Source organism: Schistosoma haematobium, chromosome 5 (assembly GCF_000699445.3).
Source record: "Schistosoma haematobium chromosome 5, whole genome shotgun sequence".
NCBI lineage: Eukaryota > Metazoa > Platyhelminthes > Trematoda > Strigeidida > Schistosomatidae > Schistosoma > Schistosoma haematobium.
Genome location: NC_067200.1, coordinates 8,212,498 through 8,240,154, shown reverse-complemented (window position 1 = coordinate 8,240,154; position 27,657 = coordinate 8,212,498). Strand labels below are relative to the sequence as shown.

At 36.5% G+C, this 27,657-nt stretch overlaps 2 protein-coding genes across 2 annotated transcripts in view; one reads left to right on the top strand and one right to left on the bottom strand.

The window, feature by feature from the left end:
• The first annotated feature begins 400 nt into the window (after nucleotides 1-400).
• Nucleotides 401-7,108, top strand: MS3_00000681 (uncharacterized protein). The gene is made up of 4 exons (XM_051208356.1): nucleotides 401-1,907; nucleotides 2,582-2,623; nucleotides 4,379-4,828; nucleotides 5,517-7,108. Exon 1 carries the CDS (start codon nucleotides 549-551, stop codon nucleotides 846-848), a length of 300 nt encoding a protein of 99 aa, XP_051064820.1. The 5' UTR covers nucleotides 401-548; the 3' UTR covers nucleotides 849-1,907; nucleotides 2,582-2,623; nucleotides 4,379-4,828; nucleotides 5,517-7,108.
• Nucleotides 7,109-7,230: 122 nt separating this feature from the next.
• The window catches only part of MBTPS1 (Membrane-bound transcription factor site-1 protease), a 48,893-nt gene continuing 28,466 nt past the window's right edge, over nucleotides 7,231-27,657 (bottom strand). The window contains exons 13-23 of the mRNA XM_012945293.3: nucleotides 25,532-25,783; nucleotides 24,839-24,912; nucleotides 24,415-24,510; nucleotides 23,257-23,372; nucleotides 22,210-22,369; nucleotides 21,142-21,222; nucleotides 13,714-13,757; nucleotides 12,402-12,746; nucleotides 10,443-10,586; nucleotides 9,385-9,541; nucleotides 7,231-7,958 (exon numbers count right to left, since the gene is read on the bottom strand). Coding sequence (XP_012800747.2) covers nucleotides 7,424-7,958; nucleotides 9,385-9,541; nucleotides 10,443-10,586; nucleotides 12,402-12,746; nucleotides 13,714-13,757; nucleotides 21,142-21,222; nucleotides 22,210-22,369; nucleotides 23,257-23,372; nucleotides 24,415-24,510; nucleotides 24,839-24,912; nucleotides 25,532-25,783 — 2,004 coding nt within the window. The 3' untranslated portion in view covers nucleotides 7,231-7,423. The remainder of the gene's footprint in view (nucleotides 7,959-9,384; nucleotides 9,542-10,442; nucleotides 10,587-12,401; nucleotides 12,747-13,713; nucleotides 13,758-21,141; nucleotides 21,223-22,209; nucleotides 22,370-23,256; nucleotides 23,373-24,414; nucleotides 24,511-24,838; nucleotides 24,913-25,531; nucleotides 25,784-27,657) is intronic.

Sequence of the window (27,657 nt, the reverse complement as noted above, 5' to 3'; positions counted from 1 at the left end):
CTTCAGATGTTGATGTCTTCATGATCCAGTCGATCACCAGGAGAAAGAGAAAGCAACCTTGCCTGACACCGGTCTTTATTTCGAACGACTTTGTCAACTGTCCTCCATGCACGATTTTGCAGTTTAGTCCATCATATGAACTCTGTATGGTATTGACTATCTTCTGAGGCACACCGTAGTGTCGAAGAAGCTTCCATAGTGTTGTTCTGTCCACACTATCAAATGCACTTTCGTAGTCAATGAAGTTGATATAGAGTGATGAACTACATTCAATTGATTGTTCCACAATGATCCGTAGAGTTGCGATTTGGTCTGTACACGATCTATCCTTACGGAATCCTGTCTGTTGGTCACGAAGTTGGGCGTCTACGCAGTCCTTCATCCTGTTTAACAATTTCCTGTTGAAGACTTTTCCTGATATTGAGAGAAGAGTGATGCCCCTGTAGTTATCACACTTGCTGAGATCGCCTTTCTTCGGTATTTTGATCAGGAGTCCTTCTTTCCAGTCTTTTGGTACTTGTTCTTCATCGCAAATCTTATTGAAGAGAATGTGGAGTATCCTTTCAGTTACCGCGACGTCTGCTTTTAATGCCTCTGCTGGAACGTTGTCTGGTCCTGCTGCTTTGCCACTCTTGATTTGTCTGATGGTCATACTAGTCTCATCAATTGTTGGTGGGCCAACATTGATTGGGAGGTCCGTGTGTGTTGCTTTAATATTGGGTGGGTTCAGTGGGGCTGGTCGATTCAAGAGTTCTTTGAAGTGTTCTACCCACCTGTTTTGTTGCTCTTCGATGTTAGTGATTACCTCGCCTTCCTTGCATTTCACTGGTCGTTCTGGTTTACGGTGATTTCCAGAGAATTTCTTTGTTATATCATACAGTTGTCTCTTGCAAACTTTTCCGCCGTCGTTGCTAGATCTTCCACATATTTACGTTTGTCAGGTCTAATACTTTTTTTCACTGGTTTGTTTACTTCTGTGTATTCAGCTTATGCCTTGGCTTTTTCTGCTCTTGTCCGACTGGTATTGATTGCTGCTTTCTTGTTCCTCCTTTCTTGAATGTTATCCAGTGTATCAACAGTGATCCATTCCTTGTGATGGTGCTTCTTGTGGTCTAGAGCCTGACGATATGTTGAAGTGATTGCCTCTTTGAAAGCCTTCCAGTTGCTCTCCATATTAGTTCCTTCTCCATTGAGTAGATCATGAAAGGCCTGGAACTTATTGCTGAGGACTATCTTGAATTTGTTGGGTTTGTCAGTATCCTGAAGAAAGGCCGTATTGAACTTTTGTGATGTTGTCCGCCCCGTTGTCCAGTGCTTCTTTAGTTTCAATTTCATCTTGGCGACCAGCATTTGATGGTCTGATGCCATATCAGCTCCCCTCTTGGTTCTCACGTCTTCCATCATCCTACTGAACGTTTTGTTGATGCGGATATGGTCAATTTGGTTTTGTGTAGTGTGATCCGGTGAAGTCCATGTGGCTTTGTGAATGCGTTTATGTGAGAATATGGTGCCGCCTATGACCAGTTTATCAAAGGCACATAGGTTTGCAAATCACTCACCATTTTCGTTCCTTTCTCTGACAAATGTAGGCTACGCTTATTGATATAATGTGTGGAGATGCTGCTGGGAAATTGGCGACGATCAGCAAGTTATGAGAGTTCATATGCTTTATGGATAACCACAAATTTGGTTATGAACCGGACAAATCTACCGATTTTTAAGTTTCTTCTCGATGCATTGAATTGTAATTATGCGTCAGTTGTCTGCTACTTAACTACAGAAATGATTGTAAAGTGAATGCTTTCGACGTAAACACGCGATAACAAGAATGAACACGAACTGAGTGTTGTTTGTTATGACATTTGTAGATGACAATGTTCCAGTTAATACAGTGGACATTTCTACCGGTAAGCGAATGTTGACCGAATGTCTCGATTATATGGTTTTTACTTTTTTCTGATAACTGATTGCATAATGACTTGAATATCACTTGTAATTACACGACTACGATTGTGATGGAGACAATGCGGCATCCATATATGTTTCAGGAATTCACTTTAAATACCGATTTACATGCTTTGTCACATCCTCACTTATGAATAGGAATTCCATTACAGTGGATATGACAGCGTTACATATACGTGTACACATGAAACAGCTTCAGAGTGAGCACATAGATAACGACTCTCACAATATTTCATTCAAGAACCTCTTAAGGGAATCAGACGAACTTTCATAATGTAAATACTGTCAACATTCATTAGTATCCTACTTACTTGACACCGAACATTGATAGATGACTTACAATATTTGTGAGCGATTCAATGGTCGTGTATAGCATGCATAAAATTGATGTGTGTCATCATGCCCTCTCTGAAATCAAGTAGCAGGTTAGCCATAACTGCTTGAAATAGCACAATTCCGTGTGTAGTTGGAAATCGTGAATAAATATTCCCAATGTCGCATATCATATCATATGTTGTCAGATCTAGTTGTATTGAAGAATTGATGCTTTCGCTTATATTTTTTATATACGATTTATGTGGGTTATCTTAATTGTCATGGAATTTTGTTTTTTTAGTGATTGGAAATGCTCCAGGATTTCAACTTTCTGACAAATATGGTAATCTAGTTTATTTCTTTGGTTTCTTATATGAACACATTCTAGATTATTAGTTACTAATGTGATTGACCACTGCAGGTTATTCTCAGTGTCTTAGAGATGCAGGAATCATAGATGACTTTCCTCCGTGCAAAATTACGTTTTTCTGATACTATATATGGCAATGCAGACCTACTAAGCTGATCACGATAAGCTTTTTCGGCCGATGTCGAATTCACTCTTGCTGCACACCTTTGAACTTTCACCGTAAAGTCGTGGGATTGGCCTTATGCACCAGTGAATATAATTTAGAATACGACATTGGCTTAGAATAACGTTGAACCGTTGAGATACGCAGTAACTAACAGACAAGCGAATGCACGAAATCCTGGTATAATAATCAGATCGTATATTTGAATTCGTTTGACTTTTTGACATCCATGTTGATTGTAGAGGCAAATGTGATGAGATTAAGTTCATGTTTGTAAGTTTTTTTCTACGTTCCGATATATTGACGTTGGATGATGTGATAACACAGATATCATGTGCATCACCTCTTACGAGATTATGAGTGAAAATCAACACGGATTGCGGAGTGTTAAACATTTAAAAGAGGAAGGATGCATACGTTTGTTGATACAATCGTCGATAAGATGTATCTGTTTAGTAATTGACACGACACTTACATGTGTTCCAACAGTATGTTTCAAATATCTATCCACATACGTTGTCAAATTTTCACTCAATATTTCAGATTCCGTTTCATTAGACAAAACAGATTGAACACAATCGCGTACATTTGAAACACCCCCAACTGATCATCTTGACACAGATTTCCATAATCTTCCAATCATAGACCCTCAAAAGTAAATAGAACCCTAATAATCGGAGTAGCTGTTTAATGACCTATTGATCTGACTCTAATTTGGATGAACGTTTAGATCTGCCATGAACACACATCAAAAATTTGACTCCGTATATTACCTAGATTAACCCCGTTTGTGTGAAGGTTGTAACAAGACGCCGAATACGGATTTCGTTGGATGAATTTATTTCAAGCACCACTTTATCCAGACAGACATGCAGAGTAAGAAGTGGGAAGGCAGAGCGAGGAAGTCATCTGGTTCTGATAAAACGTGACTGAATATTTATAACCGGACAAATATAAACTAATGTGGTAATGAAAAGGGATGAGCGTATGTACACACATACGCTCATTAAAAGCAGTCGAAGTGTTAACATGCGAATAATTGAGAAGGTCAAAATGTGGCTCAAGAAAAATGAACAAACTGTTCTGTCCGGAATCTAGAATGACATATGGGCTTGACATAGTGCTAGAAACTACACCTCCCACCATATCTCAGTGCCTAACGTATCGGCCATCAAACAAAGAAAGATGACACTCCATATTTGTGAGTGTTTCAGTGACCTTGTGACATTTGAATAGAAGTGATGCTTAACATTACCCCTTCTGCACGGTTATTGCATGAATTTGCGTTGGTCTCTTAAAGCAACTTTGTTTTTGATGTGAACTACTCAGAACTCCATACTGTTCTATACTACTGACTCTGATTCTTCCACAGTTCGAATATGACACTGCCAGATCACTTCACTGATGGTCATAGGCTTCGTCAATTCATGTAGCATTATATGTTGTTAGGTGTTAACAATAGTTTTATCAATATCTTATCAATTATCATTATATTGTATAGATGTAATTTGTCTGCATGTATATAATCCTGCTGATTACCTATGTGCATTTATATCATTCTCTAGGAGATCGTCGATTTAAAAATCGAAATTAATCCAAGGACAAGAATGGTTTGGTAGCGTAAGAGCATGAATAACTCAATTTATTAAGTAAATTTAATTGTTCAGAAAATTTCTAGTGTTCAGTATTATTAATAGACAGTAATTACAAATTTCATGCAATTGGTAACCTATATGAATTTGAATAAAGTCAGAAAAATTATTGTGGTGGAATAATATGAATTCATCATATTTCGTGGATTCTCATCAGTTGTATACAACAATTTGTGAAGAGATGTGTATAAGTGGATGGTGGCTATCAGTGGAATCTTGGTTGCACGTTTCATCCTACTTGGGACTTGTCATCTGGATCTAACTGCATCTCGTAGTTGACGTTCACTCCAGGATTGGCTTCAAACGCCATTGCGTTATCCACTAACCTACCGTGTCTAGGAAGTCACTAGTCTGTTCAATGGAGTGAGGTTTTAATTCATTTCGTATTGTCCGTTTGAAATTTATCTTTGATGTTTAGGACTGCAATTGACCAGTTTTTTATTGGCACATGAGCATCATGTGCATATTGCTTTGATACTATCTTAAGTCACAAGCATTGTAAGGAGGGATAAATGGTGGCTAGCATTATTCCTTTCTACCATTTGAAGTTGGATTAATCAACTTAGGTTTTTTATTCTCTGAAGAATTGGGTTACTTTGAGTCACAAAGCGTCCGAAAACCCCATTTGTTCTGAATGCATTCAAATTATATATGTACGAACCAGTCAGATATTTTCTTGAAAGAAATCTCAAGAATGCAGTTAGGTGTAATAGAAAATGAAGGATGGTGTATAGCATTATTCAACAGATTACAATTATACTAAGAACTAATGTTTCATCAAAATAATTTCAACGGTAGCTCCAGATACATGAACAAAGCACTAAGTATTTAGAATTTAAAGTTTCATTTTCACTCACGGTTTCCTTGGTAAACTAACGCGTTGATGGATGAACAATACGGACCAACAACCATATTTATAGTATGAATTACTACACTGATCTTCTGGGTAGGAAAGCCACCTTTGATAATTCATTCTTTGCTGAGTATGACTTCACTCTCCATAGGCATGAATAATTTAAATATAATAAATTCTTACTTCATTATTTTTCAGATACACTCGCGAATTCCGTTACTTCCTTTGATCAATTAGTTTAGATGTAGAAACACTGTTGAATAAAAACTATATCAAAATCGTCAAGTATTTTGTATTCCAAATACACGTTAACCTTAATTCCGAAATCAATATGAAATAATCTTACTTATTTTTGGCAGTTATTTGAACTTCATACAATGATACGTATGAATGGCTGCATAATGTTAGTCACAGTATCCACACTCTATGTCATAATACACTGGAATTCGGTTTCACATATTATCAATTTGCTGTTTTCGCTTCTGAAACCACATCTATCTAGAGGTCCATCATTCGAATTGGAGAATTAGATAAGATCGACATACCAAGTGATTATCCAGGAGGAAGCACAAATATTTAAATGTAGGGTGTAGATTTTAGTAGTTCGAGAAAACAAGTAGGTGGATCAATTAAAATAAATAGTTCTAAACAATGAACCGCACAAAACGAAATAAGCACGAAAACAGTTGGAAAATTTCTGTAACAGAGGAATTTAAATCTTTGAATAAGTGTATGAAGAGAATGAGAAAATAAATGAACATGTGCCTATACTACTGATATTTTTGAAGAATATCCAGAAGTGAAGCTCAATCAACAGAATGTGAAGACATGAACTTTGAATAGTCCAAAAAATACTGGACATGAACACCGTTAGATCCCGGCTCAGTAGACTAGATTGTTGGAATCCCGCGTCCAGTATCGTGTAAGCGCACCGCTGAGGAGTCCCATACTAGGACGGAACGCCTTTCCCGAGCTCCCAGAGTTTCGTTGGTGGTCTAGCTTACATCGACTCATGGATTCAACTATGAAAATAAACCCATCGACCCGACTTAACTAAATATTTGTTAATGGAAGAAGATATTTGTCCATCTTATCCTCTTATTTAATCACTGGAATTTTTTCGTTTTGTAGTCACTTGAGCAGGTGTTCAGTCATTATTACTTGCAGATCATGATTGCTCCTCCCTATTTATAGGTGTTTGTTTGTGTTTAGAAGCAGATAATGTTTAAAGCCGAGTTGTGCCTGTTCTGACTCTATAGCTTTCACACAGACTCTGGGGTCGCCAGTATCTCGTATACAGATTCAGCAGAATATTTGTAGGACAAATTAAATCGTACACGCGTTGTTTGTTTTTGGTGAAATAAAGACTATGACCTTTTAGTAATCGTGAGTTGCATTACGTGAAATGTCCTTCTCAACACTAATTAGAGCCTTCGTTTCAACCAAATATTATTAAATTTACCTCTGAAGGTTAGGGTGATAAACGTAAGTCTTCTGGTTGGCGAAACTTAATGGGACACAAAATACTGCTACCTATAGGTTGATTTATATAATTTAATGAATAATCATTCTTCATTAGCATTTCTTTTAAAGCCTTAACTTCTCACTCAATAACATCATTAATACAAATAAGACTGATCCTGTTGAGTAACCCGTATATTAACACGCTCTTCTAATCCAAAACGGCTTTCTTACTTTCAACAAACGATAGCGTCATTCCAGTGAATCTGAGACTTAGACCTACACAATCAACAACACATCATCGTATCAAAATAATTTCGAATATTTCCCGTATTCTGTGCTGATGATAACTGATTGATGAATAAATGCATAATACTTGCAAGAAATATTTTTACTCTCAGTGGAATACTGAATATTACGATATATCGTAATAGGATGAAAAACAAGTATCAATTTGTACCGAATACATTTCTATTTACAAAACAGCTGAAAATATGAAAGAGAAAAAGAGATACACGAATGAACTGAAATTAAATACAATACGTGGATGGAGTTAATTATTGGAACATTGAACCGCTGGACCTACACAAAACTGTAATCGATCAGTACAGAAATATGCAATTCACACACCAACTAATCATTTGTCATCTATGCACACATACATGTATATTACATCTGTTCTGTTGGCTAATTTTCTGAACTATTGAAGGTGATAATCGTGATGTTTCAGCAGTAGTAGTACTACTACTACCAGTAGAATTATTAGTAGCATATACTTTGCTGAATACCTTTTTTGAAAAATCGCTGATATGCACACGCCATAAATTATACAAACCAAATAGAATACGCACAAGCATATATCGAATCATAGAGAGAATCCATCCTGTTACATATAATATACTGTTACTAAAGTACATGATACAATGTTTACAAAAATAGCAAACTACTATAAGTAGTATAATGACGCATATAAAAGTTACGTTATAAGATGTGTATAAATCAAGTTGTATAAAGTCGTTAATAGACTGTAACAATAATTTCGGTTTGCTAATTAAGAATGAATTCTTATCAGATGATAGAATTGAAGTAAATGAATGACAATAATGAGTAGTGTATAATTTTTCCGATGGATATAATTCTACTGGATAGAGCAATAAGCGCTGTGGATGATAGAATGATCTGGAAAGTTTCAAAGAAAAATTAATATTTATTTAAACACTGAACAATCAGAATTATAACTGGAATGATGAAGTTGTGCTACGTGAGATATATTACAGTAAACAAATTCAACAATCTTATGACAGAAAATTGTCGACAGACCAACTGTCATCTATTTGCTTTAGCAGATATAGTAATACGACTAGCGGTGGAATACAATCCAAGAAGCAATTTTCGTCTGATTTGGAGGCTTATCGGATTGACGCGCATGAATTTCAATGCATAAAAATGTTCACATCTAGACTGCAACAAAGTAGCTATCGTTTTAATCGGAGAACACGTTAACCATTAAGCTAATGACTTGTTCAAAGCGGCCTAAAGAAATGATGAATAAGCGTATGTAATTGCTCATGGTTGATACTTAAGTCTCAATGTGAACATAAACACTGCGATGCAGATACATACGAGAGTCGACGAGTCCTAAATGGTACGAAACTTGTTCCTTGTATTTCACTGCTAGTTACATATACTAAACAATAAAATCTGCAGATAGATGTCATGAGACAATATCAACCATAGAGAATTACCAAATCTCATATAAAGTCCAACTGGTTTAGTCAGAATAATCTTAGAAAGTTCGAATAGCAGAACTTATTGATGAAAGGTACTTGTCACTATTGTTGCCTTATTTCAAGAGTAACAGGATTTATGCTGCTAGGAATTACGAACATTCATGATATGGTTAGATATTTTGTCAGTTTATTGAAGTATATTCGAAATCATTTTAAATTGTCGAAGAAACTAAATGAAACAAACGACCATAATATTTTTTCTATTTAATTTAAGTTTAAGGGGACTAGAGACCATATCTGAGACAGAGTTAATTCAATAAGCAGCCCGAAATTCTCTCCTACAGTATTCTATTCCAAAAGACAGAATACAATTAATGAATAACTTCCAAATACTTCAATTATTTGAGAATACAGTAAAAGTGATTGTAGGCGGCCTGCTTGAATAAATCTGTGCTACCTCTTCCGTTCATGTAGATATATTTAAATAAGTGGCGTTTATGAAAAGTATACGACATTTCGCTGAACAAGTTACAAAACAGAACAATCAGAGATATTGTGGTGGTTGGCAATATGCATTGAAAAGAGTGAACATTATTCAGATGTTGATTGCTGAACTGCTAACATCTAACTGGATATCACTCAGTATTCATCATCAGGTTCGAAAACGAAATAAGAGGAGGCTTGTTGAAATACTTTGCGCTGAAAAGTCTATATTGCCAAAAAATAATATTGAATAAACCCAATGATAAAAATAATAATAATGTCCGTGTATTTATTGGGAAAAAACCATTGTGTAAGTGTGTTGATACTACTCGATTTAGTTGTTGAATCCATCTAACCTTTGAAAAGAAACAACAATGATAATTCAAACTTACTCATTTGGTTCATCTTTATCTATGGATATGGAAGCTGTTGGAGCGATATAACATGATTTAACAGAATAATATGCTTCAAGTGGTAGATAACTAGTATTCAACGTAGATGAATCCCATTCCTTTTTTATCACATTACTATACAGATTTAATTGAGAATCTTGTAAAATAAAATAAAAATAGAGAAGTACATAAACACCGGTCAAATTAAAGCGTGATTATAATGAAGATATATGTTCATTACTAACGAGAACGATTCGGTGATGTTCAGGTTTACATAATGAAGTTAACAAAATCCTGTTATTTTTGCTGAATCACTTGTTCTGCCATATGAGATAGATCAGTTGATGAGCCGTAAGACTAAGAGCAGTGAATCAAAGTTTACGGGTGAATCCATACTATCGACTATACTAGAGTGACGGCAGTAAGGTGTTCCTCTAATCCAAACAGCATTTGGAACGATACAACATTTTTTCATAAAAACGTAGGGTCAACCATAAAAAACGAACATCTCTCTATACCTTAAGGATTTATGTCAATGACGAAAAAGCCTCAAATGTACGAAGCTAACGCATCAAGAACCACTCAAGTTAGGTTATATATGAATGTAACTTTGTGCTACTACCAATTGCTCACAGGTTAACGAGATTTATTCCAATTTATTTGTTTTCAGGTATCTTTATAAATATCCTTCCAGAATGCCGGGATCTGGGTAGTGAGAGACGCCCACACACCTCTACAACCACACAAACAAATACAATATAGTGCGTACAATAACTAACTATTAAGCATATTTAACTCTAGATAAATGAAGAATCAAGGGTAACGCCGTTCAATATGCTTCACTTCGATTAGTTGAATAACATTATATTGGTGTTCATATAGCAAATAGAGGGCAGTATGTCAAACAATATAGAGAATTGAAGCAACAAAATATTCGATCACAGTCCAAACTACTCACAAAGATGGTTCAGTTGCTAAACAACCTACACGAAAACGTTTAGTCAATGGCTTTCAAATATGAAAAAAAACATATATTAGAAAAGGTGGATTGAACAAACTTTTTGCACGTGAAGGTGCTGTCAGAGAAGAATCAAACCAGACATCGGTATTCGGTGTCAACATTTGTTCAATTAAAATTCGTGGGATTCGTCCCATACTACTGGTTGAGAATTGAAGTAATGCATCTAACAGCCAAAAGCAATCTTTATTTACAGAGAGAAAAAAGAAATAGAACATTTTGAGCGATACTTAAACACTGGAGATGAGCATTAGATACAACAGGATGAGTATAAAGGACGAAACGTTGAAGACTATTCCACAGTCACTTACCATTATATATGCGTTTTACCGTCCTTGTAAGTGACAATTAATTATATACCTATTGTTCAGTTTTGCATTATAAATGACATAATTATCTATATAATGGGAGCTCCTGTTTGTGTTATGGTGTTTTTTATGTAACTAGGATATATTGTTTTGGGAGTTTTTAAATAAGAATGATCCAGAGTGGATGAAATTGTTATTTGAGTGTTCCAATTTGACATTTGGTAGTAAAATAATAATAATAGACTGATACATAAGGATATATATATATATATATATATATATATATATATATATATATATATATATATATATATATAAGGATACATAAGAATATCAGATGCACCGGAATGCCCTGGTGCGGTCGAGGGTGGGGAAAGTCTCTACTCCCTATAGAAATACTCTCACATGACCGCGCGTGTGCAGCCACTGTCAGAGAAGTCCTATTCACTGACTTCTCGCATTGAGGGTGTTGAAATTGTTTACAAAGTTAAGAGGAAGCAAAGCGAATGTTTGGCACTTTAACCGAGTTGGTGGATACGAAGAGTCCATTTCGGGGAGTTGGAAAATCCTAATTCTATACCCATTGTACCCATAAGCTCCAGACTCCTGAGGAAACAAATGGCGTATGAATCTTTTGTTCGTCACCGGATATCATGGGACCGCATCTCCTTACGTTGCTTCACTGTCTTGTGGACTAGATATCTGAGTTAAAGATATTTAAAAGACCTCACATTGTTTCTGAAAAGGGTCAAGATTAAAGATTTAGGTATACGGTTCCTAGCACAAACTGGCACGAGCTATAAGGCAGGAATCTTGAAATCCACATAACAACCCAGATCCCGTTCATAATAAGTTATTTATTTGACCACGCTGTGTTCTATTTGACTGGAAATATTAAGAAATCAAACTTATTCTGTTATGATTAGGAACGTTTTGAGTAATATAGGCAAAAAAACTAAAACTCGCTTCCTTCATTTTAGTTGGTTCGTCCCAATACCATCAACATGAATGAGTTTTAGAATCACATAAAAAAATAATCACAATTCATGTTGAATCATACATTTATTAACATGACATAAATTGTCCACTAAACAATACGCCAATACTTCCTATTTTGATTAATATTGGCATCTTGGACTGGTGACTGGTAGGTCGGTGGAGTGCGCTTCCAGACGTCACATTTCTTTTGCGAAAATACCAACTCAAAACTGAACGGTGAGAAATCAAAATAGGAGGCACGTTGTTGGAGGAAATAAATTATTTCCTATTCAAGGTCTCCGGTTATATGTGGTTATTTTAGGTAAGGAAGGAGAAATATGCAAAAACGTTTATGATTTGTCTGCATTAAAATTCAGTTTGGTCATTGAACTTTTCTATTCATTTCAAATCATCCATCTGTACAGTAAGGTCTGGTCGACCGCACGAAGTGTATATCGTCAATGAATCACACAGCAGGAGATAACACTGCTGTGAATTGCATAGACCTTCACATAGACTACTATTTTAAGCATATTCATTTACCGTTTGAGGTTAAATCCTATTTTACATGTCTCTCTTTTGTTTTACCTCATATTCACTTACTCACTGTACTCACATAATCTTAATTGTTTTCATTTACACACTCCCATTTCATTTATTGTTATCTGTAGGTGAAAGAATCATAGGATAACAAAAAGGCAAAAACAACATACTTGAACTTAAATGCGTAGAACTTAAACAATCCGAATCTCCGTAAATTGACAAACGTCCCATTTCACTAACTACATTTTCAACGATAGGAGTCCATAGACCAAGTATAGCTGGTGTTGGGTCTTTACCAATTATTGGTTTTAAACGTAAATTTGGTTCAGAATTAACAAGAATTTTATCCCCTTCCAATGATGTTTCTGATTCTGACTTTGAAAACATGGAATCGTGTTGAATGAACTGTTTTCCAATATCGACCAGATTAACTTTTAACAGTGCAGTTCGACCAGAATGATTAGCGATAGCTTGATTAGGAAATTTTCTTAAACTGCTACCTGAATGATATGCAACTAGGAAAGGGGGAGAGTAGAAATTGATTTCACACAACCAATGTTAACAACATTGCACAAATTTTGTAATTTAATCAAACTGTGTTGTGACAAGTACATCTGATGAACATGTGATGTAGATTTGATTGAAATTTATATTGTGGTGTATGCTACTTACGTCTTTCAACATAAGTAGTATGTAACACTAGTCAGAAGTGGAATGAATGGTAGAAGAAGGCTTAAACGCTCGAGTTGAAGAAAACAGAAAGGTAAATAGAAAGGAATTGTGAATGTCATCTTAACAAAATCTCAGCAAAGATTCAAATGATTGGGTTAGATGTTTCCACTCACAAAGTACGCTTTATTACACGTGGTGGCAGCGAGATATGTATGACCTTAGAAACTGGATAAAATGTGCAGAATAAAAGTATCTGTTGGTGGATGTCTTCGATCAAATGAATGTAATCCTATCAATGAAGTTGGTCATTCGTTTAAGTGACTCAACATCAAACGCATGTTTTGTAGTTAGATGGCTGTAATTAGTCGAGAGGATAGTCTGAATCAACGCCTCATGCTTGTTGGTGTACGTCGGTAACCTGTACTTGCAATCCTTCAGGAACTAGTGTTCCTCGTGAACATGGGTACAGCAGTTACATAGTCTGAGACATTATTGTTGCAGCACAACTGGTGAAACACATATGGAGAAATTCGAACACTTCACTTCTATCTGAAGTTTGTGCTGATGATGTCGTTCAGAAGAACGATGAAAGCTCCATGACCAAACCATCCAGTTCAGAGAACAAAACTCCACCAAAAACAACTGGTTAACTAACATTAAAAAAATATGAAATACAGACGAAACACAGTACGAAAATCTTGAAAATCCAATCCACTAAACTTCTAATGGGTGAACGTATGGAAAATAATTTTAGACTAAAACGAATTGTAATTTAATTCATTGTTACGCACAAATAACACGTTAACTTACCAGTTCGATGCCCTATTACGTAATTTCCAGAGAAAACAGAATCGCTACGAAAATGTTATCAAAAGAAAATGGAATAAACGACAGAATGAAAAACACTAGAAACTGGATAAGTACTAAAGGAAAACAATGGAAAGATTACAACTAGCATGAAACAAAAAAGAATGGTTTATTCTGATAGGTACTTTGTAGAGTCTAGTACCATGTCAAGAACATATGAGTGATTCCAGCATCCAAACAGATCAATTTATTCATTCTTCTTCAGTCATATTTTGACCTTATCAGTCATTTGCTCATCAACATTTTGACTGTCTTCATATGAGCGCATGTGTGTGCATTGCCTATCCTATTTGTTATGTCCTAAGCCTCGTCGAATATCACGATACTAAATTGTCAACCAGAACACCGACTTATACAACCTTGGCACTGTGCCTATCCAGTGACGCGTTAACCAGTACGAGCAGACTAGAGTCAACCCACAGTCCTTGTTGGTCCTTCTCGCCTAGCCTGTCCGTTTGAGTTCAGAACACAATCTCAGCTTCCACCGTATGAACCATGTATTTCAGACGTACTTCGTTTATACACCAGCAGGCCAGACCGCATAAAGTAAAAGATAATAATCGCACAAGATCAAGCCACAAACTGGCTGTGAGTGTGAGAGACTGTAACTGATAACTTGGGAATAACTTAAGAATAGAAAGTGGTATAGTATTAGTCCACGAGTCAAATGAAAGTTTATAAGAAAAGGAATTTGAATATACGTAAAATATGGTCACTTAATAGTTATCCAACAGGAATACGTGTAATAATAGTCCATAAATAATTCCCAGCTGTTACCATTCATTTATTCTTCATCAAAATATTGAAGGACGCCCGTCCATACAACTACGTTAGTATTTCTCTACTCACTGTAATTTAGACATTTAATACACTATGTAAAATTATATATTAAACAGATTGAACGCGAGTCTGCACATCCATCTTCAATCTATTCTCTCATTGGTTGTAATACACAGTCAATCAATAATTTATCCACAACCAGTTAACACTCATGATTATATACGGATATTTAACATTGACATACACACCCACTCGTTTCCCTATGTGCCTGCTTCCTGCATGCTTGCGGATTTTACTAATCTTTAACAATAAACTATCTCCACAACTGGTGTTCGGGATTTTGAATAATCTCAAGTAAATCCATAATTATACCAGGCGATTAAGCCTGGGTTAACTACTCATTTAACGGTATAGTATTTATTGGAGTCAGATTAGAAGAAAGTGACCTCAACAAAGTTGGTGACTCGCAACCGGAGCACGCATTTCTCTACGACGTCTGCTGCGCATTCTCCAATCATATCATGAAGAATTTCACATAGGAATTACTATTACAAGTATCAACAATTCACTGACAATCATAATAAATCCACTCAACAAATCGTTCCTTTGGAATTATTGCTGTATTGTCGCATATTTAAACTTAAAATGAGATTTTCATTTTCGGTGAGTCTCTTATATATATTTCATGTTGTATTTGTTGAGTCTTCATATTGTATATTTCAATCATCAGCTCATTATTATTGCTATTCTTATTATTTATTCGTATCATGTCACTTGGAAATTCACCAAACATTTAATCTGAGTCTATTACCGAGCGTGCCATCTCTGCACATTTGCCTGTACTTAACCCTCAAAAGGCTGAACTCTGGTTTGCTCGTTTAGAAAGCCTTTTGTTGCAAACAGAATCACAAGTCACAGTACCAAATTTAGTTACGCAAACTCGTTGCTGCGGGCGACGTTACTGAGCAAGTGCCTGACTTCATTTCAAAGCCGTATCCAGACTGTCCACACCATTGCTTAAAAAGAGAGGTCATTCGTGTTACATATTTCACTGACTAGCAGACACCTGATCAACTTTTAGCCAATGTAGAGCTAGGTAACACACACCGCCTCAATTGAAACGCCACATGACAGATGAATTGGGGGATCGTATAGTAGATAAACGTCAATTATATCAATCGTTGCTCAGACGTATCCCGCAAAACATTCAGCAGATACTGGTAATTGAAGACGATGGTGTTGATTTTGATAGGCCAGCGGACATACCCGATAGAATTTACGAGCGGACTAGAACTCACTGGGTATCACGACCGTGGTTGCTACCTTGACGTGGTGGTCGGGCTTGCCTATCGTGATGAAGCAACCGACCTATACTGGCTGGAACAACCGTTGCTCAAAGTCCTACCATATCAGACAGGTCGGTTGAAGAGCGGTAAGACTAAAAGCAACAAACCCAAGGACCGAAGGCGAAGTCATACTTCTGACTGTACAGAGGTATGACAGCAGTAAGGTGTTTCCTTCAGACAACCAGCATGACAGCGACGCTACCTTACCACAAGGAGGGGTGGGGTTAGAAAAAGTCGACCTTATAAATACACACTTCGCCTTATCCCACGGATATCCATCTCCGGCGGTAAGATCTCAACAAGTACGGAATTAACCCAAAGATTACTCATAAAAAGGTCGTGTGTGACCGACCTCAAGCAGATGTTTCTTGGGCATTGCTGTCACACTCTCAGGTCACTAAGACCACCTCTAATCCAATTTCCTTTTCAGGTACCTCCAGAAGAACCCTTCCACGGTGTGGGCAACCGGGAAGTGATAACCGCCCTCATACCTCTAACAGCACTCAAGACCACTGTATTCATAATCAACCTCCCTCTTCAATTTCTATTATTCGTCCTACATCGACTTTCAACTCTAAACTTCCTCTTTCGGCTTCCTCCTCAAGTGTCACCACAGCCAACGATTCTAGTGCGCAAAACACTGTCCCAGGTCTACTGAAACCTCGCTCCAAACTACACATTGGAGCCTTCAACGTACACACACTATGTCAAATTGGTCAGCAGGGCTCCTTGGCTGAAACCCTAGAATCTCGTACCATTGATGTATGCTGTGTCTCCGAAACACGCATACAGGATCCTAGTGTGGTCATTCACTTGACCTTACCTTGGAAAAACGGAGAGCCAACGAGATACACCCTCCATGTACCTGGAGATCCGATGGCTAGTTCACGTAGGCATAGCACTAAGCATGAGGGCGGAACAAGCACTACTGGAGTGGACCCCCGTTAACAGCTGTCTATTTGCTTGTTAAAACGTGTGACCACCGATTAGAGAGCAGTGACTTATCAATCGGATCAAAGACGCGTAAACACGTGCGAGCAACGTAGAGTCCTGATTGGCCCTGCTTCCTGCCTAGCCCAGACAGTTAAGTCCAGAACACAGGTTTCAGCCTCTGCAATATGAATCATTATATTTCGAACATACTCTGTTTATATACCAATTAAGCAGACTACAACGTACCAATAAAATATGAAACAACATTTGTACAAGGATTAGCCAGATGTGGCTGTGAATGAAGGAGGAAGTAATTAATATACTGGGTATAACTCAAGAATGGTAAGACGTATAATAATAGTTTATGGGTCAAAATAAAGCTTATAATAAGAGGAAGATGAATATGAATAGTTTAGTTATTTAACAATTATACGATAAAAATATACGTTTAGTATTGGTCCATAAAACGATCCCAAAATTACCATTCATTATGTTTCTCGGGTCCTAACAGCGCTGTTCGGCTAAAAGATTCCGTAAGAACTCGGAAGGATAAGGACATACGTCGTTACCTTTTTTTCGTTTCTGCCTACGCTCCCACTGACTGCAGCTCGGGTGAAGTGAAAGATGAAATCTACAGAAAGCTATCTGAACTTCTTCAGAAAGCTAAACAATCAGATAGTACTCATAAGAGGTGACTTTAATGCCCAGATAGGTAGCTTAAACCAAACAGGAAAGAATTTAGATGCGTATTTTATTATTCTGGGACAGCAAACAGAAAATGATCTTCTGCTGCCACTGTACTCAGACAATCGTTTATTTTTAGCAAACATAAATTTTAAGCATGAGGAGAGACATCGTCTAACATGGAGATTCCCTACACCAAACCAACGATGGACTCAAATAGACCATATTGCCATCAGTCATCGTTGGAGAGGGTCGGTACAAGATTGTCGCTCATTCTGGAGTACCTGCTTGGACTCCGACCACGCCCTAATACGGGCACGCATCTGCTTGCGCCTCACTGGACGTAAAAAAGCCATAGTAAAAAGACCCATTAGAACTGAATTGAGTAGCGAGGAAACCAAAAGTAGGTTCCAGGAACAACTGAGGTCACAATTAGGTAGTTCTGAAAACGAGGTTGACCCAGATGTTGCTTGGAAAGCCATACAAACTGCTGTGGAAACAGCAGTGACATCTATCAGTGATTTAAACCACAGAGTTACAAAGAACCAATGGATTTCTTCAAGGTCTATCACACTGATGGATTCTCGCAAACTCATCCCATCAGGTTCTGAACGCGATGAAGAGCGTAAACAAATCAGATCTAGGTTAAGCAAAAGTCTAAGAAACGACCGTGAGCAGTGGTGGGCAATTTTTGGTGGAGTTTTGTTCTCTGAGCTGGATGGTTTGGTCGTGGAGCTTTCATCGTTCTTCTGAACGACATCATCAGCACAAACTTCAAACCATCCAGCTCAGAGAACAAAACTCCACCAAAATCATCCACCTGAGCTAAAAATCTTCTCCACCATCTCAGTGGTGGGCAGCGAAAGCAAAAGAGATGGAAAAGGCGGCGGCTATAGGGAACACAAGACAGCTTTACAGACTAATAAAAGAAACTGGAATTAATAAGTCAAGTGTAAGTGAGATTATATCGGAAAAAGACGACACTCTCATCTGCTCTCAGTCCAGACGTTTAGAACGATGGGCGGAACATTTCAGAGAACAGTTCAGCTGGCCTTCAGCTACTCTACAACTACCCTCCATTCCCAGACAGTGTGAATGGAACATTGAAGTAGGTCCCCCAACTCTTGCTGAAGTTCAAAAGGCTATAGTTAATCTGAAACCAGGAAGGGCAGCTGGTCCAGATGGATTGGCTCCAGAGGTCTTTAAGGATGGTGGTCCAATTTTAGCGATTAGGTTGACTAATATTTTAGCTAAAATCTGGGAGTTAGACGTTATCCCATCTGACTGGTCACAATCACTCATCGTCCCAATATATAAGTGAGGGTCGAAATCATCCTGTGACAACCATAGAGGGATTAGTTTAACTAATATAATATCTAAAATACTAGTCACGATAATTATCAGACGCCTAAGTAAGACTCGTGAACTGCAAACACAAGAGAATCAAGCTAGCTTCAGACCTGGTCGTGGCTGCATCGACCACATATTCACCATTCGTCAGATTCTAGAACACAGGCATACTTATCGGCGTCCGACAATGGTGGTCTTTCTTGACTTAAAAGCAGCATTTGACTTCGCAGACCGCGAGATTCTGTGGCAGTGTCTGTCACTGAAAGGCGTACCTCAGAAGTACATAAACCTTGTGAAGGCACTTTACTCGAACACTACTAGTCGAGTCAGAGCTTATGGCGAACTGTCATCTGCTTTTGCAACCTCAAGTGGTGTCCGTCAAGGCTATCCACTTTCTCCATTTTTGTTTAACTTCATCATAGACCTACTGATGGAAATAACATTGTCGTCTACTGAGTTCTCGGGTATTGATCTCCCTCCAGGAGGTCCACTTATCGACTTAGAATACGCAGATGACATAGTCCTGTTTGGTGAAGACGCTGACAAAATGCAGAGTCTTTTGGCAGCACTAAGCAACAATGCCAGAATGTTTGGAATGCGCTTCTCTCCCTCTAAATGCAAGTTGTTGCTTCAGAACTGGTCTGCATCAATACCTGAACTAAGGATAGGGAGTGAAGTAGTCGAACGCGTTGACAATTTCACTTATCTCGGAAGTCTGGTCAGCCCTAATGGGTTGGTATCGGACGAAATCTCAGCACGGATTTGAAAAGCTCGTTTGGCTTTTGCCAACTTACGTCACCTGTGGCGAAGGCGAGATATCCGTCTATCAATAAAAGGACAAGTATATTGCACAGCAGTTCGTTCTGTTTTACTTTACGGCTGCGAAACATGGCCATTAAGAGTAGAAGATACTCATAAGCTACTAGTATTTGACCACAGATGCCTTAGAAATATTGCTCGCATATGCTGGGATCACCGGGTAAGTAATAGTGAGGTTAGATGCAGGGTATTAAGGAATGATGGTAAATGAGTTGATGAGGTTGTGAATCTTTATCGACTGAGATGGTTTGGCCACGTTTTGTGTATGCCTGAACTCCGATTACCACGACGTGCAATGCTAACCGGTGTTGAGGATGGATGGAAGAAAGTTAGGGGCGGATTACATACTAGCTAGAGTTTAAGGGGATGAGAGTGATGAAATTTGTATGAAATATTTTTTTGTAATAATCACAATCATTAGTGTATATAGGATTATCGGCTTTCGTAATTTACATGAACACGTATTCCGTAAATATATTTGGCTAGTTTCTGATCTAACAAACCAGATCCCAGCGAAGGAAGAAATCAGGAAGAAGCGCTGGAAGTGGATAGGACACACATTGAGGAAAGCACCCAACTGCGTCGCAAGACAAGCCCTCACATGGAATCCTCAAGATCAAAGGAAAAGAGGAAGATTAAAGAGCACATTACGCCGGGAAATGGAGAAAGACATGAGAAAAATGAACAAGCATTGGATAGAACTAGAAAAGAAGGCTCAGGACCGAGTGCGTTGGAGAATGCTGGTCGGCGGCCTATGCTCCATGAGGAGTAACAGGTGTAAGTAAGTAAGTAAGTTTCTGATCTGTGTCAATTATGTACGGCGAGACTATAATTTATGGCCGAACCAATCTGAGTAAAATGAGTAGGTCTTGGATTTGGGCGCGAAATCCATTCACTCATTTAGTTAATTTTCATTATGGCTGACATCAGATCGTGAAACTATTAAATCTAATTCCTAACCCTAACATCATACTAATTCTTCACATTAATTTACTACCCTCATTTAACCCTACTAAGTGGGTGAACATTCGAAGGTCGTTTTGGTCTTGCACAAAGATCGTTCATAAATTATAATCTCACCATTATATACTTATTATTCGTCAAGTTTTCAAACACAGATGTACTTACTCATTGAGTTGTACCTCTTGTGCTGAGGGCTGAAACGTTTCTTTTTACTCAGAAACAAATCTTATGTCATCATCTGTCACTGAAGAATGTAATCGAAAGAATTGTAAAAAATTTCTATAAACATACTGTTCTTGGTGATCATGACGATCCGACACCAACAAACACTTGTGCTAGGCTCTATGCTGATTATGGAAGACTAAGATCTGGACTGATTACAATTCGGTGCAGTTAGACTAAATATTTTTCACTTATCAATAATTAATAAGAATAGAATAGAAATAATTATCACGAAGGATCCAACGATAGATGAACAGAATGAGAAAATTCTCACCCGAATTCAATTTCAAATGGTCGAAGTAATTCATTCAATGCAGGTAGGTTAGATCCACCAGTGTCTGGAGTCCATAGACGTCTAGAAAAACGTAAGAACAAGTCAAAAGCAGGGAAAAATGAAAACAACTTCACGAATCGAGACATGTGTTAAGAAAGTAATTTGCCAAAACGTAACATAATAAAACCATGAACGTCTACTATACCAATGAGCCTAAGTGATTCTTTAACTGATCATAAGAATTGAAGTCATTTTTCTAGGGAATGAATAGAACGTTTGCATACACAATAGTTATTTGGCAACAGAAATGGCAGAATGTACCATAATTCATATATTTACGTAACAGATTTGTATAATTAGCCGATTGCATAACTTTATCTTTATATCTGTTAAAACTACCACATCTGTTAAATTTCTAATATATTATGGTGATAGAGAGAAACTGTTATTAAACAGATTATCTAAAGTCCATTTCGTATTAATTTTATCATGAATTTTAAAACTTATGTTCCCTTCATGAGTCTATGTAAGCGCTTGCCTCGTGTTGCACTTTGATGATTTCGTTGATGTATGTCCTGTTCAATTCTAACATCTTCTCCTAATTTCCTCCTCAACTGGAACCTGGTTTATTCTCTTCCACAGTAGGCTGTTGCTGATGGTATCCGGACAGCGGACATTGATTCATTAAGTAGGTAAGTAACAGTTGTGTAAGTCATCAAAGACAAACATATTTTACAAGTTTTACAACCAATGTGCTTCAACAACCCATTGAAGATTACACATAACACATACTTTTCAAATGATCACGTGTTCATATCATAACATTGACTATCAGATCAGTTTCATGATTAGACAGTTTGGCTACTTTTTTAACAAAAAAGATTTGAAACTACAAAATATTTGTATATAATGTGAAATCTTGTGCACAATACGTAGTATAAGTGATGATGACAATAATAATAATAATAATAATAATAATAATAATAATAATAATAATAATAATAATAATAATAAGAGTATAGAGAGAAACAATGACAAACACATGAAGTTTAACATAAATTCACTAACCTAGTGTTAGTATCATAAAATCGTAAACTTTGCATAACACTAGTATTATACCAATCAGCGAAAACAATTAATGATAATCCCTTTTCTGTAACATCTATAAATAATTTTTCTACTTCATATGGAAAGAATTCTTCTTCTGGATCAATGATAAGGAATGTACCTAAAACCAAAATGAGTTGATCAGTTCTATTATGTATCTCTGAAGGAACAAAAGACATTGCTGAATATAATGACGAACTTTCTCGAAATGTGGAAATATTCAAAAAAATAATCTGTTTAAGAAATACATGGAATTAAGTCAAAGAAATTTTTAAAATATTCTCATTTTGGCCCGGTTATGAATTTAAAACTACTTTATTTCATCCATTTTATTGAATCACTTAATGATGGAATCCACATATCGTTTACTCATCATGATCACATCGATGACTTGTTGGCTAATAACACTAATGATTGCGAATAACAATCGAAAATCATAACATCTAATAATAATAATAACAACATTTCCTTGTAACTCTGATAGATAGATTTATATCCTTGGATTGTAATCGCAATGCTAATTCAAAAATTTAGATTGACATCATGAATGGATCAATGTTAGACTATCATTGAAAACCTGGAAGCATTGGACGACCGTTTCCACCTAGTTTGAGACCCCTCAGCAGTGCACCGTCTAGCGCTTTCAGGTTTTTATAAGTGGTTTGATATTGATCCACTCATGAAGTCGATCTAAACTCAACAATCTCCACAACCCTACGCTGATAATTCAAAAATTCACAGGATTATGCATATCGACTGCATGATCACATGTGTACATAACAAAAGTCATAAATAATAGAGAACTGAGTAATAAGTCTGCGACTAATTTCTGATAACTTTATCATTTTCGCTGAAGATTAATCTCAAATCTCACAAAACATACTAGTAGCTCAGTTTACTTATCAATCGGTAAGACTATCTCCCTGAACATTAATACATAAGAACTAAGTCCAACGTACAGTACAGTGTATAATTCAGAAAAAAAAGGAATAATTTGCAAGTACTTACCATAATTAGACGCATTGAAACAGTCAAATGTAGAAGTTAATACTTCAATGAAATAACTTTTTCTACGTAAATGTGTGTATAAATCGAGAAAATTTGTGTGAATATGATCTCCTAACCTAGAAAAATGTTAAGGGATTCAATGTTTATTGAACAATTATCATAAAAAACCACATTTCAAAAAGTGAAACAAGTGTATACAGCTCAAAAGAGGTCATGGAAGATGTTACTAGTCGTAAAAGTGTATGATGAAAAGTACAAATCACCGAATAAATAATACACAAATAATCATAATTGATTGAATGAGATGAAAGCAAAGTGAATGTCTTCATTAAATGAATGTCCTGATACAGATAAGGATAGGGAGAATTATTTATCTACTTCAAAATGCATAGAAACAACCAGGTTTAGGATTCATCCTTTATCTAACACTGTACACACGGACACATGAACCATTTCATCCTATCTTTTTGTAATATGCTTACAGTGTACTGTCGTTTTTCATTATCCATTGGTGTTATAATCATTTAGAAACCTTTCCAAATAAACACGTAATGAAAATTTAATATTGTAACATGGATTAACACATATTTCTCCCAGGCTCTATAATGATTATGACATGGCACAAGTCCATGAAGTCACTGACAAGTGGACTGAGTTATGTTGGTAGGTGTAGACTACCTGGTTGGGGACCGCAAGATGATAGCAACCGATGGTTAGAGACCCTGAATGACATAGCTCAAAATCGTTTGCAATGGCGCAGGTGCATCCACTCTCTGTGTTCTCCTAAATTCTAATCTCCTGATTCCTCCTTGTCTTTTTTTCTTTTCACAACTTTATTTCACTGGATTATACTCTTTGAATAACATCTCCAAACCCTAATCTTTCCGATTACTGCTTATACTCTTACTACCTCTATCACTATGGGATTTGAATCGACAACTGTATCTCTGTGCTAATATGGTATGGCAACTCGAACTGATGTACGTACATACGAAGTTCTACGTTGTTACTGATTGATTGATTGATTGATTATGACTGACTAACTGATATGAACGCAGTGTAGATGAAAATCTACCTAATAAAATTTTTATAAAAAAAAACAATAAGGCAAGTAAGATGAGTGACGCAAGAAAAAGTAAAAAATCCTGAAATATTTACCAATCTAATGGTTCCTTTGATCGGGTCAAATCATCTCGAGGAATAAAACCAGATGGATAATGAATACTATGAAATTGATCAAAGAGAATTCGTTTTCTAAATAAAACGAAAAAAAGATTTTCATTAAGATCATGAACCGATCTAAATTACACAATTATCAATAACCTGAAAGTACTGGACGGTCATTTTGACGTAGTATGTATGGTACTCAACTGTATGCATTTACATCACAACCGTGAATCAGATTTGAAAACCTTAGATTTCGCACGTGAACGTAAATTAGACGTGAGAAAGATACGTACCGGAGACAATAGATGATTTAAATGTGATATGTGACACTCAGGGCATTAAAGATGAAAAGAGATTTCAGTTAGCAAACTACCTGTGAATACAGTTATTTGAACAATCAGATAAAAAAACTTACGATCGATGTGGAATAGGTACAATGTTAGCTTTAATTGGTAATCGTAAATTTGTGCTTAATGATAGATTTCGAATCTGTGGAAGTGTAGAAAAGCAAAAGTTAAAGACAGTAAGTTCAAAATTGTATATTTTAGTATCATAATAACGAAATAATAAATTACCACTTTCAAAGATGATTTTCACCATAAATTTACAACAGGTGGAAAACTATTAGTAACCAGGAAGTATTAGTTGGCTGTTTCATCCTATGTTGACATTCTACAGCATTATTCAATCACAAATTCATCAAGGATTTAACATGACAATTTCAGGTCCTATATTGAGTACATTTTTTTCAGGTCAGTATGTCATACAGCACTTACTTCCAACTTTAAACAACATACGTGAACGATAGTTCGATTAAAAATGGTGCAAAACAATTCTCTACATAACTGATTTATTGAGTTCAATGATAAGCAATTGACTATCAAACCACATAACACCTATTTTAGCCCATATTATTTTCAAAGCAAAAAATATAAGGAGTTAGTCACAGAGAGAGTGTGTGTGTGTGTGACAAAATAACATGAATTAAAACACAGATCATATGTTTCGTTTGTTATGAATGTTATTATTATCACCATTATGTGCATAACAACGTCATATACAATCAAAATGAATACTATAAACTTCAAACATATAAACGATTACCTACATTATCATAAGATTCCACAACAAGACTGATATAACCTTCGGCAACACCAGAGAAACGTGAAGATGGTATAATATCGTCAATAGAATCAGGTGTTACACTTAGATAAACAGCTAAATATCCAACCCATGGCCAAAGATATTGAGAATATGAAATGCCAACATGTAGACGATGTCCGTTATAATTAATGTATGGATGATAAATAGGCGGTTTCTCTATACGACCAACAACATCCATAGAATTTAAAATTGTTATCTTAGTGTTTAAAAAAAAAAGATGGGGAAGAATATATAAACCGTGTCTATTATCAGCTATATAAGATTTACAAAGTTTATTCAAAGAAAAAAACAAATCTGTTTAACAAATACGAACTTTGTTTCGTATAAAATGTTGATTCTATTACGTGTAACGTGCTACTCACAAATGGCAATACATTTGTTCCGTCGTCAATTTTACTGCTCATCATTTTAGCTGCCCGATAGCTCTATACTTTTGTTACTAAATTTTGGAACGTGAAATAGTATGAGCCTAAATTTTGTGAGTACAGAAAGGTGATCGTCTGGAAAAATGACCAAAATATGATCAAGACATTTAGCGGCTAATCGCTTATATGTTCACGTATTATCACGACACGACATCCATCAACAGTCCACCAGTGGTTAAACATAGACGATCGACGTTAGACTGATGCATGTTAGTAAGGTTTAAAGTACAAAGTGATTGGTCGTAGTATCCAAGACAAACAGGTTTAGTAATTAGTTCACACATTTATAGGACACCATATACAGATATCTGTGACGAACATTCAGCCCAGGTAAATCAACGATTAAATGTGAATCGAAAATTGAGCATCTTTCTAAATTCCATCGGGCTAATAATTTACTAAACAATAGAAATTCGGATTAATTGTAAGTTAAATGTGTTGGTTCTTTGAATCTTCTCACTGTTTATTTTTTATAACTGCAAAATAATTAGTCACTTTTGGGATTTGTGAATCCTGTGAGAATTACCTTGATATTCCAAATGGGTCACTCTGGGACTCATTTGTAATCGTAAACAGTAATACGAAGATTCAAGCGACCAATGTCAAGGAATTAAAATTTGGCTCATTACATAAGCCAATGGCTATCTGAACTCAGTAGCTAAGTGGACAGACAACACAATGGCGTCTGAAGCGAACAGTACTGAGTTCGAGTCTTAGAGTGAACAACTACACCCATCTGACGAGTCCAAAATAAGACGAAACGCGCGTCCTACATCCCACTGCTAGGCAGAATCCATCTCTGCCCAAAAATGTTTAGAAAAACTGTTCTCGATTGCAGTTGTGAATGGGTAAGAATACATGATGATGACGATTCTCATAGACCGATTAGATGCGTCCTTGCTAAGTTGCTCGAAATAATTATGATAATAATTCTCTGAATAATTTTTGTTAGGCATTATTTCTTCATGTCTATCAAGCTGACAATAGCCTTTCATAATTATTAGCCGTAAATTATTTTCGTCCTTCTATTATTCTCTAATCCTCTGATTATTACGCAACCTCATTTGATATTTAGAGCCTCAAATCACTTTATGATGTAATCTTTTCTATCACTCTACACATATATAATTACCATATAACTATAAATACGAATGTGCAGCATAAGTGAAAGCTTGTGTGGAAAAGGGAATTTTCTTCGCTGAATTTTCTTTATTCAATGACAATAGACTATTTTGGGTAATCTTTTGTTTTCCATCTCTTCAGTTTATATATTGTTACTGAGGTTTTGGAAATGTAATAATTTCATCAGATCCCATAGTATACTTTGATGCCAATAAGTAATTAAGTGTTACAGTCGTCATTATCTTATAAAAGTTGGTATAATGTAGAATATTGTACCAACAATTTAGGCTAGACCACCATGGAAAACCTGGTAGCACTGGACGGCCGTTTCGTCCTAGTATGAGACTCCTAAGCAGTGCGTGTCCACGATCCCCCACGCGGGACCCGAACCTAGGACCTTCCGTCTCGCGCGCGAACGCCTATCCAGCATCCAACGGTGTTAATAGAACTTCAACCAATCCACCATATTGCGCAACCATTCATTATTGTCTTCAGTGAGTAACTGTGAATTCTTTATCTTCGA